The sequence below is a fragment of the Bos indicus x Bos taurus genome, chromosome 19 (genome assembly GCF_003369695.1).
Source record: "Bos indicus x Bos taurus breed Angus x Brahman F1 hybrid chromosome 19, Bos_hybrid_MaternalHap_v2.0, whole genome shotgun sequence".
Taxonomy (NCBI): domain Eukaryota; kingdom Metazoa; phylum Chordata; class Mammalia; order Artiodactyla; family Bovidae; genus Bos; species Bos indicus x Bos taurus.
The window spans coordinates 54,641,489-54,660,074 of record NC_040094.1 but is presented as its reverse complement, the minus strand read 5'-3'; the positions used below and the strand labels follow the sequence as shown (position 1 = coordinate 54,660,074).

General features: G+C 47.9%; 1 protein-coding gene across 1 annotated transcript in view; it reads right to left on the bottom strand.

Moving 5' to 3' along the window:
- CYTH1 (cytohesin 1) overlaps window positions 1–11,953 on the bottom strand; it is a 79,778-nt gene extending 67,825 nt beyond the window's left edge. The window contains exon 1 of the mRNA XM_027518296.1: window positions 11,846–11,953. Within this exon, the coding sequence (XP_027374097.1) occupies window positions 11,846–11,867 (22 nt within the window). The 5' untranslated portion in view covers window positions 11,868–11,953. The remainder of the gene's footprint in view (window positions 1–11,845) is intronic.
- Between the last annotated feature and the right edge of the window lie 6,633 nt (window positions 11,954–18,586).

Sequence of the window (18,586 nt, the reverse complement as noted above, 5' to 3'; positions counted from 1 at the left end):
CTGAAAGAGATAGGAATACCAGACCACCTGACCTGCCTCTTGAGAAATTTGTATGCAGGTCAGGAAGCAACAGTTAGAACTGGACATGGAAAAACAGACTGGTTCCAAATAGGAAAAGGAGTACGTCAAGGCTGTATATTGTCACCCTGCTTATTTAACTTACATGCAGAGTACATCATGAGAAATGCTGGGCTGGAGGAAGCACAAGCTGGAATCAAGATTGCCGGGAGAAATATCAATAACCTCAGATATGCAGATGACACCACCCTTATGGCAGAAAGTGAAGAGGAACTAAAAAGTCTCTTGATGAAAGTGAAAGAGGAGAGTGAAAAGGTTGACTTAAAGCTCAACATTCAGAAAACAAAGATCATGGCATCTGGTCCCATCACTCCATGGGAAATAGATGGGGAAACAGTGGAAACAGTGTCAGACTTATTTTTTGGGGCTCCAAAATCACTGCAGATGGTGACTGCAGCCATGAAATTAAAAGACGCTTACTCCTTGGAAGGAAAGTTATGACCAACCTAGATAGCATATTCAAAAGCAGAGACATTACTTTGCCAACAAAGGTTCGTCTAGTCAAGGTTATGGTTTTTCCAGTGGTCATGTATGGATGTGAGAGTTGAACTGTGAAGAAAGCTGAGCGCCGAGGAATTGATGCTTTTGAACTGTGGTGTTGGAGAAGACTCTTGAGAGTCCCTTGGACTGCACGGAGATCCAACCAGTCCATCCTAAAGGAGATCAGCCCTGGGTGTTCTTTGGAAGGAATGATGCTAAAGCTGAAACTCCAGTACTTTGGCCACCTCACGCGAAGAGTTGACTCATTGGAAAAGACTCTGATGCTGGGAGGGATTAGGGGCAGGAGGAGAAGGGGACGACAGAGGATGAGATGGCTGGATGGTATCACCAACTCGATGGACGTGAGTTTGAGTGAACTCCGGGAGTTGGTGATGGACAGGGAGGCCTGGCGTGCTGCGATTCATGGGGTCGCAAAGAGTCGGACACGACTGAGCGACTGAACTGAACTGAATCAGCTGACCTAGAGATGGAGAGATTATCCTGGATTATCTGGGTAGGCACAATATGATCACAAGACTGCTCGGAAGTGGAATTGGGGGGGGGAGGGAATGAGGAAGTGGGGCAGAGTCAGCATCAGAGGGATGAGATGTGAGAAAGCCTTGATCAGTCATTGCTGGTTTTGAGGATGTAGTAAGAGGAATAAAAGAGAACAAAATGAATGAAAAAGATGTAACAGGGCCACGAGCCAAGGGATGCAGATAGCTTCTACAGGGTGCAAAAGGCAAGGACATGGATTCTCCCCTGGAGCCTCCAGAAGAAACAAAGCTGACACCCTGACTTTAGCCCTGAGACCCATTCCAGACTGTGACCCCCAGGACAACAAAACAAATTAGCATGGTTTTAAGCTACTCAATTCATGATACTCTGTTACAATAGCCATAAAAAACTAATACAGTGAAGCCACTTCTTTTGTCTACCATGCAGACAGCATGTCCAGAAAAGATCCAAGTCAAAGCAGCATCCTACTAACATGTCCAGTTGTCTTCCTGATTTTTTAAATCACACACAAAAAAACAATTACCAATTTGTAATCCCTGTCAGTTAAACCACTAACTACTAATGGCTGAGTGGGTAAAGAACCTGCCTGCAAAGCAGGAGACACAGGAGATGCGGGTTTGACCCCTGGGTCAGTAAGATCCCCTGGAAAAGGCAATAGCAACCCACTTCAGTATTCTTGCCTGGAAAATCCCATGGTTAGAGGAGCCTGGCAGGCTACAGTGCCAAAGATCACGAAGAGTCGGACACGACTGAGTGACTAAGTACTCTGTGCACACCAATCCTTGTCAAGATGCATACATTTGTCAAATACCTTAATACTTCCTAACTCACACCAGAAATCACCTTACTATAGGTGATAGTAGCCCTCTTAAAGAATTTTCTTGCCACACTCATCTTTCAAAAATAGAATAATCATATGCTTTGTCCACATATCCCTTTTTTAAGATTTGTACTGAAATCTCTGAATGCCTAGAAACCGTACTCATAACCCTCCCAGCAAGCCAGCAGTGAGAAACTCCCTACCTGGTTATCACCACAACCAGCTGTAGCAGGAACCAAGCCCCCAGATAAACCACAAAACACAGAAGAATCAAACGGGACAGTGCACGTGTGAGGTAAGAGGGCTAAATTCTAATTTCAACATCTTCCAAGTTGACAGGAACAATCCTGGTCCCCTACATTGGGAATGCAGTCTCAGCCACTGGACCACTAGGAAGTCCCCCTGAAACACAGTCCTTGTGCAGGCACCTCCACGGCTGGGCTGAGAGCAGTCAAATGACCAAAGGCTGGCTTTAAAAACTTCTTCACAAATGCCACCATAAATCAGCATGCTCGCTTAGGAATCTAAGCCCCAAAGTCTTTTTCAGCCCGCAGAGCTAAGTCTTGCATCAGAACCCTCGGTGATCCCTCCAGGGGACGGTCTAACAGACAGCCCCTGACAGGAGGCACACCGATGAAGCTAGAGTGGTGAGATGGATGCTGGAAGAATGGCAACACTGCCCTTCTCGTGAAGAAACACGGTGCCTCCACAGCGGTCTCCTGTTTCACTGCTGAGTTTCCTCTCTCAGCACCTTCTTCTACTTCATCGTAAATGGTGACAGGTGAAGAGCCACACCAGAGGGCCCTGGAAGTGGTGGGCAGGCCAGCTTCAGGACAGATCTGTAGGAGGCAGGACTCCTATATTAACCTTCACCTGGTTACCTGGCCTTCCTACATAATCCACAAGACGGGTCTGGCTCCAGGGAATCCTCAAAGGCCAGGAGGGCCATTCCTGTCACCACACCAGCCCCCATTCACCAAAGGCCCCAGGAGAGGCCAGCACAACTGAGCAGCCTAAGAAAGAGAGGGCTTTACTATACAATCCAACAAACCCCTCAAATCTCAACCCTAACAGGAGCGACAGGCTCTTTCAATATTAATCTGTTTAATAACCTGTAACATAGGGTTTAATCAAAAAAGTAAACGAAATGTATCAAGACATGGAATCATGGAATTGGAACTCTTAATTCCAAGAGAAAGTTTAGAAAAGGTATGTAAAAGTACAAGTATGTAAAAGTAAAGACAGGGGTGTGAAATAGTAGGAAATATAAATAAGCAGGCTATTTGGAGCAATGTGGATGGGCCCAGAGACTAACATACTAAGTGAAGTCAGTTAGACAAAGACAAGATCATAATTATCACTTATATGTGGAACTTAAAAAGTAAAACAAGTAAACTTATTTACAAAACAGAAATTCTCACAGAAAACAAACATATGGTTACCAAAGGGGAAGGGGGCACAGGGATAAATCAGGCATTTGGGATTAATATATACACACTACTGTATATAAAACAGATGACCAATAAGGACCTACTGTACAGCACAGGGAACTATATTCAATATCTTATAATAATCTATAATGGAAAAGAAGGTGAAAAAGAATATACATACAAATGTATGTATAACTTAACTGTGCTGGAGGTGCTGGAGAAGACTCTTGAGAGTCCCTTGGACTGCAAGGAGATCAAGCCAGTCAATCCTAAAGGAAATCAACCCTGAATATTCATTGGAAGGACTGATGCAGAAGCTGAAACTCCAATACTCTGGCCACCTGATGCAAAGAGCTGACTCACTGGAAAAGACCTTGATGCTGGGAAAGACCAAGGGCAGGAGGAGAAGAGGGCGACATAGGATGAGGTGTTTGGATGGCATCACCAACTCAATCCACATGAGCCTGAGTAAATTCTGGGAGATAGGAAAGGACAGGGAAGGCTGGCATGCTGCAGTTCACAGCGTAGCAAAGAGGTGAACATGTCTTAGAGACTGAACAACAACAACAACTGAAATCACTCTGCTGTATACTGAAACTAACACATTGTAAATCAACTATACTTCAACTAAAAAAAAAAAAAAAGAACAAGCAGGCTGTGCAGCAGAAGTGGTGAGCACAGGGGCTCTGAAGTCTGAGAAACCTGCTTCCAATACCAGTTGTACAGCTCATCAGTCAGGTCACCTATTATAAATAAATCTTTCAACCTCTACCTCCTCACCTGTTAAGTGGGCGTGGCCACTGTACCTCCCACCCAGGATTAATGTGAGGATTAAGGAAGAACGTACGAAAAATGTTGAGCAGTGAACTTAGCGCACAGCACAGTTACCTGCTGGAGGTACAGGGGTAATACGTAGTCTGTGATGTTCCCACCTCATTTGATCCCAAGGTTAGGTGTTTTACTCAAAAGTATCTCTCACCCAAAACACACTGAAGACTGGAACCCTCCAGGCTCATACAGCATTTATTATGTCTCCATCAGAGCATCTGTCATATATCCATATATTCTGACTGAAATTTTTCAACTCATCAACTACCCTGCACTTTGAGTTTCTTGAAAACAGGGCCCATCTTTTAAAATTCTTCACAGCCTTGGCATCAAGCAAATGCGTAACACAAAGAAGATAATGAAAAATGGGATGGATAGATGGATGAATGGTTGGAAGACTATTTAGAAGGCAAGAAAGACAAAGGAATCAAACATTTTTTTCAAGCCTCAGTAACTGAAGTGATAAGAAAATGGGGATAAAAATAGAAAGAAAAAAAAAAGTCTGGATGAGAGAGTAAGACAGGAGAGAGGCAGAAGGCTGTGTTCTGACGTTGAATTCGAGATGATGACAGGATACCCACAGGGAAACATCGAGTAGGCAGCCGGAAATGCAAGAATGTAGCTAAAAATCAAAACATTCTCAATTTCAATTACTAGGGCTGTTGGAAACAGTATTTCAGGGAAGCAGAGATCATAACAGAAAGTAATTTAAGTTTAAAAGGTTGCAAAAACACATGCAGTCCTGAAGCTGCTGTGTTTAAAAGCCTCAACAGACAAAATGAAATGTGAGTCCCATTGTACGTGGTGTTCACAGCACACAGTCTATGAATACCTTAATCCAAGGCTGGTTCAGAGTAATTTTCAAAAAAAGAGTCTGCAAACAGTCTTAAGTCTCCCCAAATTAAAAACAAGTCTCTCCATTCTGCACTGCCTTCTAGCTGCTGCCCCCTCTCTCTAGTTTCCTATAAAGAGCCATCTATACACATAATACAACTGCACAGTCCCGTCTCCTTTCTGGGCCACTTTCTCTGCCCAGCCCTTCAACGGGGACATGTCCAAGACGATGTCCCTGGACCGCTTCTCAGCACGCCACATGACCCCCTCCCTGCTTCCCCTCCCACTGAGTGCCGGTTCCAGACCAGGGAATGGTCTGTACAGATCTCAGGACTCCACTCAGTGTGTCCTCACCTGAGCTCGTGTTCAACTCTACACACTCAGTCTACACACGCTGTATGCAACTGCTCTCCCCAGACTCATTCGGCTTCCTTACCTTCCTTGGATGCTATCTCTCCCAAACTCTGGCAACCACATCTTATTGATTTCAGGTCCTCACTCAGTCCTGTGGTTGTTCGCCCCTTCCCCCCACCCCTACTGCCTTAACTCAGGCCCCATCCTCTCCCCCACCTGGACGCCTGCAACAGCTCCCAGGACTCCGGCTGCACCGCACCACAGGGGATCTCTCTGAAATGCAAAATAATCACCTGGACACAGCCTAGCCTCACCCCCTCTATGGAAGATCCCTGTGGCACAGACAGGAAAGTCCTGGGTTCTACGCAGGAGGCCATCCAAGCACACAGAGCCACTGGCAGCTTCCCAAAGGGGCCAGATTCTCCAGCCACACTGGTTCATCCTTGGCCTGAAATGGATGTCTTTGCCATATTTGCCTAGTTGGCACCAACTCATCTTTCAAAGTCCAGCCCAAATGCCAGCTCCTGCATGAACTGTCTTCTGCCCCATCCAGTTCGACCCCAGCTCCAAGCAGAACTGCTCTCCTTTCTGTGCCTACGTTTTCCTGCACACTTGCCACACCCACTCTGACACTCCCCTTCACAGCCTCCTTCTACATCTGTCTCTTCCTGCTCAGCTCCAAGCATCTGTGATAGCAAGGGCTGTACGATGTGGTCGCGAGTGCCTGCTGACTGAGTAAGCCTTTACAAATTGCTCACAGAGCCCAAACCAGTTTTAGGACTACTGGAAGGGGAAGTCTTTCTAATAGCATTAAACCTATTCCATCATTTATATCCACTTTAATAATTACAATGTAGACTGCAACAATGTCAGATTAAGACATGTTTTTGAAAGAGAAACCTTTTTTTTTTTTGGTCTCGCAGCTTGTGGAAGCTTAGTTTCCCAACTAGGGATGGAACCTGGGCCCTGGACAGTGAGAGCTCAGAACTGTCAGGGAATTCCCACTGAATCCTTCCTGAAGACTTTAAAAAAAAAAGAGAGAGAGAGAGATGGAAGACACAGAAAGCACCCGGCTAAGGAAGGGAACATCCTGACCCTTGCTAAAGGAGCCAGGCCTCACAGGAAGCAGCTCTCAACCCTCTCACCACCACAGCAGCAGAAAGACACAGGCTCGCGCCATCATGGATAATGAAGAGTAGCAAAAATCCCCTACAGCCTTCACCCTATATTACGTGTTTGGTGTTTTTTTTGGTCCATGCAAAGAGAGAAGCAAAACACCACCACCAGCAGTTTCAGAGGATGTGGGATTCAATACTTAAAACATTTCTAAATAATTTTCCACCTCCTCCAGGCCTCTTATTGCAACTGAAACTGAGCAACAATAATTAGACAGTTGAGAGGCTGTGTGGCAGTGGAGCAGAGGGACAGGCTTGGGCAAAGCGCTTTTCTTTCGGAGCCCCCGGCCCACGACTTAGTCTTGGAGGGCGAGCAGGAAAAGGGCGGAGAGGAGACTCTACCCGCAACACGGATCTCAGGCTCAAGCTCTCCATCCTCTGCCTCACCGTCTCGCATACACATCCCCACTCTCCTCCCCACCAAGTGACCTACATGTTTGCTCTCGCCCTTGGAATGAGAAGGCGTCCTCCTCCTAGTTCATACTGGACAACTACCTAATTCTGAAGGCATGAAATACACAAGAAAAAACTCTGTTCGGCAAAATGGCTTTTGACTAACACAGGACTCTCAGAAAGGGGCAAGTATGTGTCCTAAGATCCCACAGACTGAACTATTTATCATTGTCACCCAACCAATAAAAACTACAGAACTCACAATTTTCTCCCCTAAAGGAAACATTTTGTTTGTCCAGAAGACAATACATGGGTTAAGAGAAAAACAAAGGAAAAGTAAATGAGTGACTGCTACAAATGGTCAAAATCCGACCCAAACCCCAATCAAATTCAAGTATATATTTTCCCCATGCTTAAAACATCAGAGTGAGAAAAACATAAATCTGTTGATTTAATAGAGGCCTTAAAAAAGGAGTTAATCTCAGTTAAATCGATGAACCATTATCTTATATGAACAGCCATAATACAGGTCATAATACACAAATAGACAAAGGAAATTGTTTTAACCTAGCTAGTAATCAACAGATATAATGAGGAACCATTTTGTAACCATTAAATTAGTTTTCTTTAAAAAAGCTTTCATATGCTAATCCTCCCCAGTGGCACACTGGTAGTGATACTGGAACACATACCCCCATATAGCGCTAAGAACAGGGTAGCTTGATACAGCCTTTTGAAAAAGCAAATTGACACCACCCATCAAGAATTCCCAAAATGTTTATATCCTCTGACATGTTAATGTCACCCCTGGAAATCTACCTTATAGACCACAAAATGTGTAATTATGGTAACCTTATGTTCCAGATTTTCTAAGAAAGCCCTGACTTTATGTAATTGTATCCTTTTCAATAAACGCAAATCACTGAGTGCAACTACATTTGGGAACAATGAAAGTCATCAATATCATAGAAAAACGAAGAAAATTGGTTTGGCATAGGGTCAAGCACATTCATAAAAGTGTTCCAGTTTCTGTTTGGGATGGGGGAAGGAGAAAAATTCAAGTTCAGCAAATGTTAACTTTTGCCACATAGAAACTGGCTCAATCTATTATTCCCTCCAGAGTCACTGAGCTGCTTCCACTGGGTACCGGACCCCACGCTTGTTCTTAAGGCACAAAGACCAAACAGCAGATCTCTCCTGGACGCAACAGGCTCCCACGCACAGCCAATCCTGCAGCAGCACCCATGCACGCCACTGCTACACATACCACTGCCCACACCTCACTGTTATCATCTGAGGACGGCAGGTGTGCCTGGTTAAGATCAACATCTCCACTCTCTCGAGAGAGGCTTATTTCTTAAAGGCTGCTTCTCCCTCATGCAGCAGAAAAGGGATAAGCCGAAGCTAATAAAAGCCGAGAGGAGTAAGGTCTGTATCTGAGAAGTAAAGGTCTTGAATAGCACCATGGGTTCAAGGAGCTTAAGAACCTATGGTCAGAAATCCGATTATTTCGTTAGAGTCGTGATATAGAATCATCACCACTAACATTTCCCATGTTACTACTGGATGGACTCTGCCCATCTCCACCTCAAGACGTTTCGTAAGAGAGACGCAGGCAAACCTCTGGAGCAGCAATTTCCAGAGTCAGAGCCGCCATTCGAGAACTGGATTAAAGCAAAAGACTCCAAAAATGCACATTCACAAACTCTCACATACAATCTCAGAGGGGCCTGAAAGCCCATTAAGAAGCAGACTGCATGTTAAAAATGTCTGCTTGAATTCAGAAGTCACAAAGAGGAATACAGTCACTGAGTCCTTTCGTGGGCAGGGAACCCTATGAAGGCAAAAATACCTCTTCCTTTTGCAAGTGAGAACTGCGACATCCAGGAAGTACAGTCATCTAATAAGAACGTAAAATGACCCCCCAAAAATCCCAACTATTTCAGGGTTTAAAAAGCTGGGGGGGAGATAAAGACCAGCCAACCACATTAGGAACCTCTTTCTTAAAGTGTCAATTAAGCTTTTAGAAAACCACTAATTCTACATTTTTCCTAAAAGAAAAAAAAAAAAAAAAAAACCTTTAAACTGACTTTTGTTTAACCTCCCCCCAACTTTATACAGGTGTTCGCAGTGCGGTTTATCACACCACGCGTGTAGTTTGAACCATGCTGTACGGATCTAGTGCATTACAACTAGACCAAATAAACAACTCAGGATCAAAGGGAGTGTACAGGAGAAAGGGCTGGTGAACTCAGTGGTGTGGTCTCTGGGTTAGCACAGGACATCAAAGAGTATGCAGTTAGGAAAAGCCTTCTGGTAAGTTTTCGAAATTCTCTTTCGTTGAACAAACTCTAAGACACATTCTCTTTCTTTAGCTTATTATAAATGAGGTATGTTTCAAAGGTTTTATCTAGCCAGGTGATAGCATGGAAATCATAAACCATGTCCCCTAAGATACAACATTAAAAAATCATGGTAGTGACATAGGCTGACTCATGAACCACCGATGGAGGTTCTGAGGGAACCCCCTGGACCTGGCATTCTATGCACTGTTTGAGTCCATAGCACCCACTTTCTTTTGAAACGTGGAATCTGAATAGTTGTCTTATCTTTTGAGGTAAATTCTCTGTAAAACCTAGGAGAGAAATGGCAAGTTCTGGAGACCGAGGCAAACCTTAAAAAGAACTAGGAACATTTTTCTTGTTATGATCATCTTGAACCATTAGGTACTTTTTGTGTGGTAAACCCAACGAATGGGGGAAATCTTTAAATTAACCTTTCTGCTTCCTCCAATATACGAAGAATATGAATTTTTTTTTAAGTTGTATAAATAGGAAGAAAAGAAGAACTTCTTTCTCATCTTTATGTGTGGTCAGCAGAATAACGGGCCCCAGACATGGCCCTGTCCCAATCCCAGAACCTGGAAACACGTCGCCCCTACATGGCAAAAAGCGGATTACTATTGTAGAACTAAGGCTGCTGATCCTTATCCTTATTCAGGTGGGCCCAATGACATCACAGAGCCCTAACTAGCAGAGGCAGAAGTCAGAGAGAACTGAGAAGATGCTACCTGCTGGCTTGGAAGGTGGAAGGTGGCCAGCAGCCAAGGTGGGCAGTCTCTAGAAGCTGGAAGAGGCAAGGAAACGGACGTTCTTGTTACGACCTCCCAAAAGGAACACAGCCCTGTAAGCACCTTGATTTTAGCTTAGTGAGACCAAATTTGGACTTCTGACCTCCAGAACTGTAAGATAATAAGTTTATGTTGTTTGTGCCAATCTGTTACAGCCACCACAGGAAACAAATACACCCTGCTTCCATTTACCCTTTCTGAGCACGAATTCATGCCATGCCTGGTGGCAAAGCAGTCATTGTGTTCAAGGCAACCAGACCAACAGCTTCCTGCCTCCAGCGGTAGGTAAGAACACCAGGAGAGAGCATGAAGAAAGCCTGGATTAAACAGCAAGAGATGGTACAGCAGCACGCAAAGCTGGAGAAGGCTTCTCCTGGGTGGGCAGAAACAGAGACGCCTAAGTGGGGCTGAAAAGTCCTTTGGGATCAATCCGTGGGTGTGCGGGTGTGTTTTTTTTTCAATCACAGAGGAAAAGCACACACTGCTTTTACTTGGAAGGTAACCAGGGGACATCTGATGGATACCGATCCCACGTGCTCTGGATTTCAGGCCACAAGTGTCGGCCTTTCCCCTGTCTGCCACTGTGGGTCATAAACCCACCTATCGCGGTCAGCGGTTCCTCAATGACTTACTCTAAATAAACAGAAAAGTAACAAGGTGCTTCACCTTTCACATTTTAACATACCCCACAACAAAGCTTGCTCCCTCAGAGCTTAAGAAACAAACGTCGCCTATGTCACTTAGTCAAGAAAGCGGATTCGCTTCCACTAAGCCACACAAGCATTTCAAACTGCTGTCTGTACTCTGCTTACCAAACCACAAACTTCACCACTTGTTCTATCTGCCATTCTTTCATCTCTTGGGGAAAAAACGTTAAATAATTTAACTAAAGCATTCCACATAGCTTTCTGCCACCCTGGCAATCTGAAGCCATTTGACAGACGAATGCCCTGCGGATGGCCAACAGTTCCCAGGTGAGGTCAGCAGAAGGCGGCTTTGGAAACGGGTAGTTCTGTCAAGTGTTCGCTGTCGGTGTGGCGTGAGAGCTGTGCCGCGTCTCTGGGCACAGATGAGAAGGCAAAGTTGGATTTCTCGGCGCCCCTCGGGCTCGCCCCGCAGGCGTTGGGGGAACAGCAGCCCAGTTTCCGCGGAGCGGCGGTCAGCCTCGGACCTTGGGGTGGCCGGCGGCCGGAGATCCCGGCCCCGACGGCACCCTCAGGTGGCAGCCTGTCCACTCGGGGTTCGCTGCCTGTGTTTTCTCATTTTTGTTTCTGAACAAAGACATGGACCGGGGTACATAACTTGCCAGCACCGAAGGGGCCGGAAACTACGGAGAACGGCCGGGGGAAGTTGAGCGTTCGCGGGGGAGGCCGGGCCTGCGCGGGACAGCGGCCGGAGACCCCCGCCCGAGACCCCAACCCCGAGACCCTCCTCTCCTCGCGAACCCCGCCCTAGACCCCGGCCTCGAGACAGACCCTCACCCTGGAGGACTTCCGCCCCGGAGACTCAGGCTCCGAGACCCCGGTCCTAGGACTCCGGCCCCAGAGACTCGAGCCCGGCGACCCCCAGCGCCGGCCCCCGAGACCCGGGCACGCCGACGTCGGCCCCTCAGCGCCCCTCAGCCTTTAACACTCCGGGCCGCCGGTGACCCCTGCCCTGAGGAGGCCCCCGCCCCGCCCGGCTCGCGTCCGGCACCAGTCCCCGGGAAACGTGAGTCGCCTGAGGCGCGGCCAAGGCGCCGGGCCGGTGAAGGGAGGAAGCGAGGGAGGGGGCGTCCGCCGGCCGGGCCGAGGGCCGTACTGACCGTAGCTGTCGTCCTCGTCCATGGTGCCGGCGCCAGGCTCCGCGCCTGGGCTCGCCGCTCGCCCCGGGTACCGCAGCTCCCGGCCCCGTTCGCCCGGCGCGTCTCAGAGCCCCGCCCCCGGCCCCAAGCCCGCCGCCCGCCGCCCGCCCCTCGTCTCCCGCGGGGCGCCCCGCCCGCCGCCTGCGCACGCCCGCGCGCGCACACACTCACACAGCCCAGCACGCGGCCGCCTCCCGGCCCGCGCCTGCGCACGCGCGCCCGTCCAGACCCCGCCCCCGGGCCTGCGGCCCCGCCCCCGCCGCCCGCGCGCGCACCCCTGGGGCCGCGTCCTCTACTCTGCCCAGGACTGCGTACGCGCGCCCGCTGAGGCCCCGCCCCTCCGGCTGGCCCCTGGCGCCAAGGCCCCGCCTCTGACCACGCCCCAACCCGAGGCCCCGCCTCGGCCGCCTCCGGGGGCCCAGCAGGTTTCGGATTTCCTAAGGGTGGCGCAGGCCTGGGAAACAGACCAGAGCCTGGCCGCCCACAAAGGTACCAAGGTCGTGTCCGGCCACTCAAGGGCAGGGTGGTCCTCGCTGACGTTAGTTTCGCAGGTCCGCCTAGTCGTTGGCCGAATACCAGAATATTTTGAGTTCATTATTTCTGCAGTCTGAACCTTAGCACCGTGAATGTCATGAGTTCATTGCCTTTATATACTTCCTTTTCTTTGTCCTCTGAATTTACCCCGATCAAATTTCAAAGAGAGGCACCTCAGCCTCACAGCATGTCAGGATTTTGGTGACCTTGACTCCTGCGACTCTTAGATTCATACGTTTCTAGGCTGTGCCTTACATGTTTAATTTGCCTGCACTGGGCCGACCGACCAATCCCCACCCACTGGTTAGACTGAGCTGCCCTTTGAGGAGCCTGGGCAGTAGCTCTGCACCTGGAGGTGGGGACATCACCAATTTTTAATTTAGAAAAATAAAGGAAAATGCTGCTTTTCTAGTTGTTCCTGGGTGGATATGCTCTTTCTTGGTTTGGTGCTACACATAAAAATTATAAGTGTGTCATTTAGAAGGATCATACAGGGATGGTCCAGGACCCTCCTGGGGGCATGACCCTGGACCCCCTAGCACAATGTGCTGTACTGGGGGTGCTGCGAGAGAAGAACTCAGCCCAAGGTCCTGGCAATGCCCCTGAAAGGTCAGGGAATATCTCCATCAGGGGGAGTTGTGACCCTCCTCAGCAGTCTGTTTCCTTACAGACCGTTCCAAAATATGCCTCCCAGGAGACAACAAAGGAAAGTCCCTTTCCTCTCATGGAAAAGGAGTAAATGAATGAGGAAACTGTAGGTTTTCTTTCCACATCTGCTTCCTATTAGCTCTGTGATCTGGGCAAATACCTCAGCCCCCTGGACCTGTCTCACACCTATGAAATGAAGTATCTGCCTATAAAATCCAGGCTCCTGCCCAGTATTGATCTCTGATCTGTTGCTGTCTTCTACTTGACTAAAGCACAGCTGACAATGTTTTTGTTAGATGAGACGGATTCCAACATTATCAGTCTAGGGATCCCAATCTTCACATTCCATCAGGGCACAGCTCTGGCCCACCCTTCTGGTGGCTAAGAAAACCGTGCATTCACAAACAAAAATATCCCTGTTACTCCCTGAGCTGTCTGACCCAGGCTTTGATGGTGAAGCTTGATGTCTCCCGTATGTCCAAGAAGATGGGCTTTATTTCCTTAGGCAAGTGTTTCTTTCCAATAGCTCCAGAATCAGATACTTCCCTCAGAGATTATCTTACCCATAGAAGGTTGATTCTGGTGGACCTAGGAGTTTAATCTTCACTGATTTTACATAACTCTTGCTCTATGACCAAAACTTGGGCAGAAAAGCAACTGAGGCCACAGGTTAATTCTCCCTGTAATCTGAACTCCCAAACCTTTGGATGGGAAGGGCGTGAATGCTAATCACTTCGATTAGCCTGGTTTTTGACTGTAAACAAATTCCCTTAACTTACATTGTTTCATTACAACAGTGTTTTCCAATGGCAGGTCCTGACTCTGAATGGTTGAAAAACCAATCTCCATTGGAGGAAGAGAAGGTAGAATAAAAGAGAATCAGCGTCCACCTCGTACCATAAGGATGTTTGGTTTGGTTGTAAATGAATGCACTGGGTAGGGATGTAAAATGTACTTGACGACATATGCATGGTCAGTCATGTCCAACTCTTTGTAGCTCCGTGGACTGTAGCCACCAGGGTCCTTTGTCCATGGAATTTTCCAGGCAAGAATACTGGAGCAGGTTGCCATTTCCTATTCCAGGGGATTTCCCCTGACCCAGCAATGGAACCCATGTCTCTTGCATCTCTCACAGGGATAGATTCTTTACCACTAGTGTCATCTGGGAATCCCTACTTGACCGCTGGTGACTGTCAAAGACCCTCTGTTAGCTCACGTTCCTGGCTCAAGGGCTGGGGGTGTCAGGGGCAGGGGAGGGGGCATTGTTGAGCTTTATCTCCATACTGCAGATTTGGGAACTGAGGCCCACAGAGGTCACAGTATAAAATGGGAGCCAGCAGGTCAGTTTCTCTTACTACTTGTGTCCTCAGCTCCTGGGGACCTCAGAGGGAGACCTCCGAGGGAGAGCATCAAAGGGAGGACGGAGCGGAGGAGCCGAGAGGACCCAGCGTCTGGAATCCACTGGTCTGCTGCTTCCTTCCCCTGACCCCCTCCCCACCCACAGTAAGAACTTTGAAAATGGGCTGGGGCTCCCTGCAGGCCTGTCACTGTGGTCTGTTCTCTTTAGTGGGTTGATCAGCCTGACAACTTTTTTTAAGTTGATGCCTCCCTTCCGAAGTCCTTGCCTTACATAATAATCCCAAAAATTAGAATAATGAGGGACTTTGTTGGCAGTCCAGTGGTTAGGACTCCAGACTTCTACTGCAGGGGATGAGGGTTCGATCCCTGGTTAGGGAACTAAAATTCCATGTGCTGTGCTGCACAGCCAAAAACAATTAGAATGATGAAGGATGGCTTTTGAGAGAGGTAACCCAAAATATATCTATTTTTTATCCCATGCTTAAACTGTGATGTTGTGAACTTTTTTAGAAACAGTGTTCAAAAAGAGACAGGTTACTAGATACCAGTACTTTCATGCACGGGAGCACCCACAGTCTTTTAAAAGACTGAAGCTGATTTCTGCGTTTACCAAAGTGAGCCAGTTTCCAAGCTGTGTGAAAAGCTAGGACAGAACACGGGTGTATAATGTATTTCTATTCCTAGCAAAAATGCATCTACATGTGATGTACATTTACACTGTACACTCAGCCATTCCACATATATGCAGGACGGGGGGACGATGCTGTGACAGGCATGGTTCAAAATACTGAGGACACAGCAACAAAGGGAACAGCTGTAAAGCCATGTCTTCTCAGGGCTCCCAAACTAGTGGACAAGCACAGACCATGGCTAAGAGGGCACACGGGGTACTGGGGGCCACCCTGCCTCTGGGAGGAAAGTCAGCTGCCAGGGAAAGAGGACTGGGAGACTCTTCATTACATACACCTTTCTTAGGGGTTGAATTGGGAGCCCAAAAAGATACGTTAAAGCCGTAACTCCAGCACTTGTCAACTGTGATCTTATTTGGAAATAAGATCTTTGCAAATGTAACCAGGTTAAGATGAGATCATAAGGGTGGCCCACATCCAATGACCGGTGTCCCTCTAAGAAGGGGAGATCAGGACACAGACACACACAGAAAAGGCCATGTGGAGATGGAGAGCCATTTGAGAGGCTAACAACGCCTGGCTCACCAGAAGCTGGAGAGGCAAAGAAGGGCTCGTTAGAGAAAGTGGGGTCCTGCCAACACTGATTTCAGACTTCCAGCCTCCAGACTGTGGGAGAATAAATTTCTGTTGTTTTAAGCCCCCCAGTCTGTGGGACTTGGTTGCGGTGGCCCTGGGAAATACACAGCTTTTAAATGATGTACCATATACAGGTATTACCTGTTTTAATTTATTTTTTATATTATTTATTTTTTATTGAAGCAAAGTTGATTTACGATGTTGTGTTAGTTTTGGGTATACAGCAGTGATTCCATTTTATATATATATATATATATATTCCTTTTCATATTTTTTACCATCATGGGTTATTATAGGATATTGAATATAGTTCCCTGTGCTACACAGTAGGGTCTTGTTGTTTATCTATTTTATATATAGTAGTTAGTATCTATTCATTCCAAACTCTTAATTTATTCCTCACCCACCCCCTTTCCCCTTTCTTAACTGTAAGTTTGTTCTGTATGTCTGTGAGTCTCTTTCTGCTTTGTAAATGAGTTTATTTTTGTCATATTTTAAATTCCACATGTAAGTGATATGATATTATTACCTATTTTAAATAAAACCTTTAGAGTGGACTTAGATATAAGATACGATGGCAAGGGATTTTACTGTGACCTTTCTGTTCTTCCTCATGCCCATATTTTTTTATCTGGTTCCTTTTTCTAAAACAAATGATTCTATTTGTTCTCTCTCTCTCTCTTCTCCCATCAAGGTGAATAATCCCTGATCCAGGAAGATCCTGCATGCCAAAGAGCAACTAAGCCCATGTGCCACAACTATTGAGCTCTAGAGCTGAGGAACTGCAGCTCCTGAGCCTGCGTGCCCCAGAGAAGCCCATACTCCTCAGCAAGACAAGCCTCCGCATGGAGAAGCCTGTGCACCGCAACTAGAGTAGCCCTCACTCGCTGCCACTAGAGAAACGCCCGCACAGCAACAAAAATCCAGTGCAGCCAAAAGTTTAAAAAAAAAAAAAAGGATGAGGCAGCAGGGGCCCCAGCGGGTGATACAAGCTGGAGGTTCTCATGAGAAAAGGGAGGACAGTGTCGCCTCCCTCCATGAATCGATACCCCTTCCACGTGCCAAAGGAACGACTCCCGCCACCACCACCCACCACCATGGGGTCAAGGAACACGGTCTGCTGAGGCCAACAGACCCACAGACCCAACAGAACCGCATCCTAAGCCCTCCCCTCCGTACAGAACCATAATCGGCTGCCTAATGAGCCACAGCTCAGAGCTCTGCCAAGGCCAGGGCCGGGGTTTGACAGATAGCTACCTCCGATAACACCCACCAACCACTCTGTGAACCCTTCCTTCTCCTGGAGACCAAGGTGGGAGGCCTGACTGAGGCTGGCCAGAGGCCCTGCTAGAAGCCAGCCTCGGACCCCTTCCCACCCAGGTTTAGACAGGAGTGTCCTTCGTAATACAAGGCAGGGCATGGACACCCTGGCCTAAGGAGAACCCTTGCCAGCTTTGCCAGCCTCCCCCAACCCCCTAAGCCTACACTCAAGAGGGAGGTGGGGGTGGGGAAGGAAGTGTGGTTACAGAGAGAGGAACTAAACCGCTCGCACGGGCCGAGGCTGGGGCATTGTCTTGCTTTGAAAACCCCCAGATTTTATTTTGCTAAAGCTTGCAATTTCTTCTGTGTGTGAATGGCACTTGGAAATCTGTTTGTAATGCATCTTGATTGTATCCAGCTGTCACCAACTGTTCCCCTGCCGCCCAAAAGACAGCTGGCCACGTGCCACACAGTCCAGGCTCTCACTTCAAATAGAGGAGCTAATGCTCTGGTTCCTGCCAGACCTGCCAAAATGTTTTCACTTGCGGGAAAAAAAAAACACAAAAGTGGGGGATGGGGGGCAGGGGCTCAGAGACGGCAGCGTCAGGAGGACTGGGCAAGGCCTCTGGGCCAAGGACATCGACGGAGGCAGGCTGGCTCCATTCTGAGCTGTGAATAGGGGCTTCCCTAGTAGCTCAGTTGGTGAAGAATCTGCCTGCAATGCAGGAGACCCTGGTTCAATTCCTGAGTCGAGACGATCCGCCGGAGAAGGGATCAGCTACCCACTCCAGTATTCTTGGGCTTCCCTGGTGGCTCAGCTGGTAAAGAATCCCCCTGCAATGCAGGAGACCTGGGTTTGACCCCTGGGTTGGGAAGATCCCCTGGAGAAGGGAAAGGCTACCCACTCCAGTATTCTGGCCTGGAGAATTCCATGGACTGTATAGTCTATGGGATTGCAAAGAGTTGGACACGACTGAGCAACTTTTACTTTCAACCAGGGCACAGTCACCAACCACGCTCCTGTCTGACTCACCCCTTCCACCAAGACTTCTTGTTGGGGGGGCCTGGAAAATGAGACCTGATAGAATCAATGCCCACTGGTCTCTGCCAAGGGAAAGCATCTCACCAAGGCCATGCAAAGGTGACTCTTTGCGACCGCATGGACTGTAGCGACTCTTTGCGACCCCATGGACTGTAGCCTCTCAGGCTCCTCCGTCCATGGGATTTTCCAGGCAAGAGTGCTGGAGTGGATTGCCATTTCCTTCTCCAGGTAATAACACATAAGAAGGGAGAATAAAGTGCATGAAACACGGATCATTTCTAATACTGTAAGAGCAAAAAACCACATAAAGGTGCATTTTAGCAGTCCCCACAGTTAGCACAGGATAAAGACTGACACGTCCTTTCAATAACACAGTGTGACAAGTGCTGGGAACACCTGAGGACAGGAGTCCCTGGATTAGGGCTTCTTGTCTTCAAGGACTGTTCTGGGGGCCAGGAAGGCGGACCAGAAAGCTGGTTTCCTTCTCTAGGGAGAACTGGTTAGGAGACGATTCGAATCTAAGAGAAACATGGCCGTGACTCAAGCTGAGAGCCAGGCAGTGGGGACAGGAAAGAGGACTTTTCCAGACAGCCC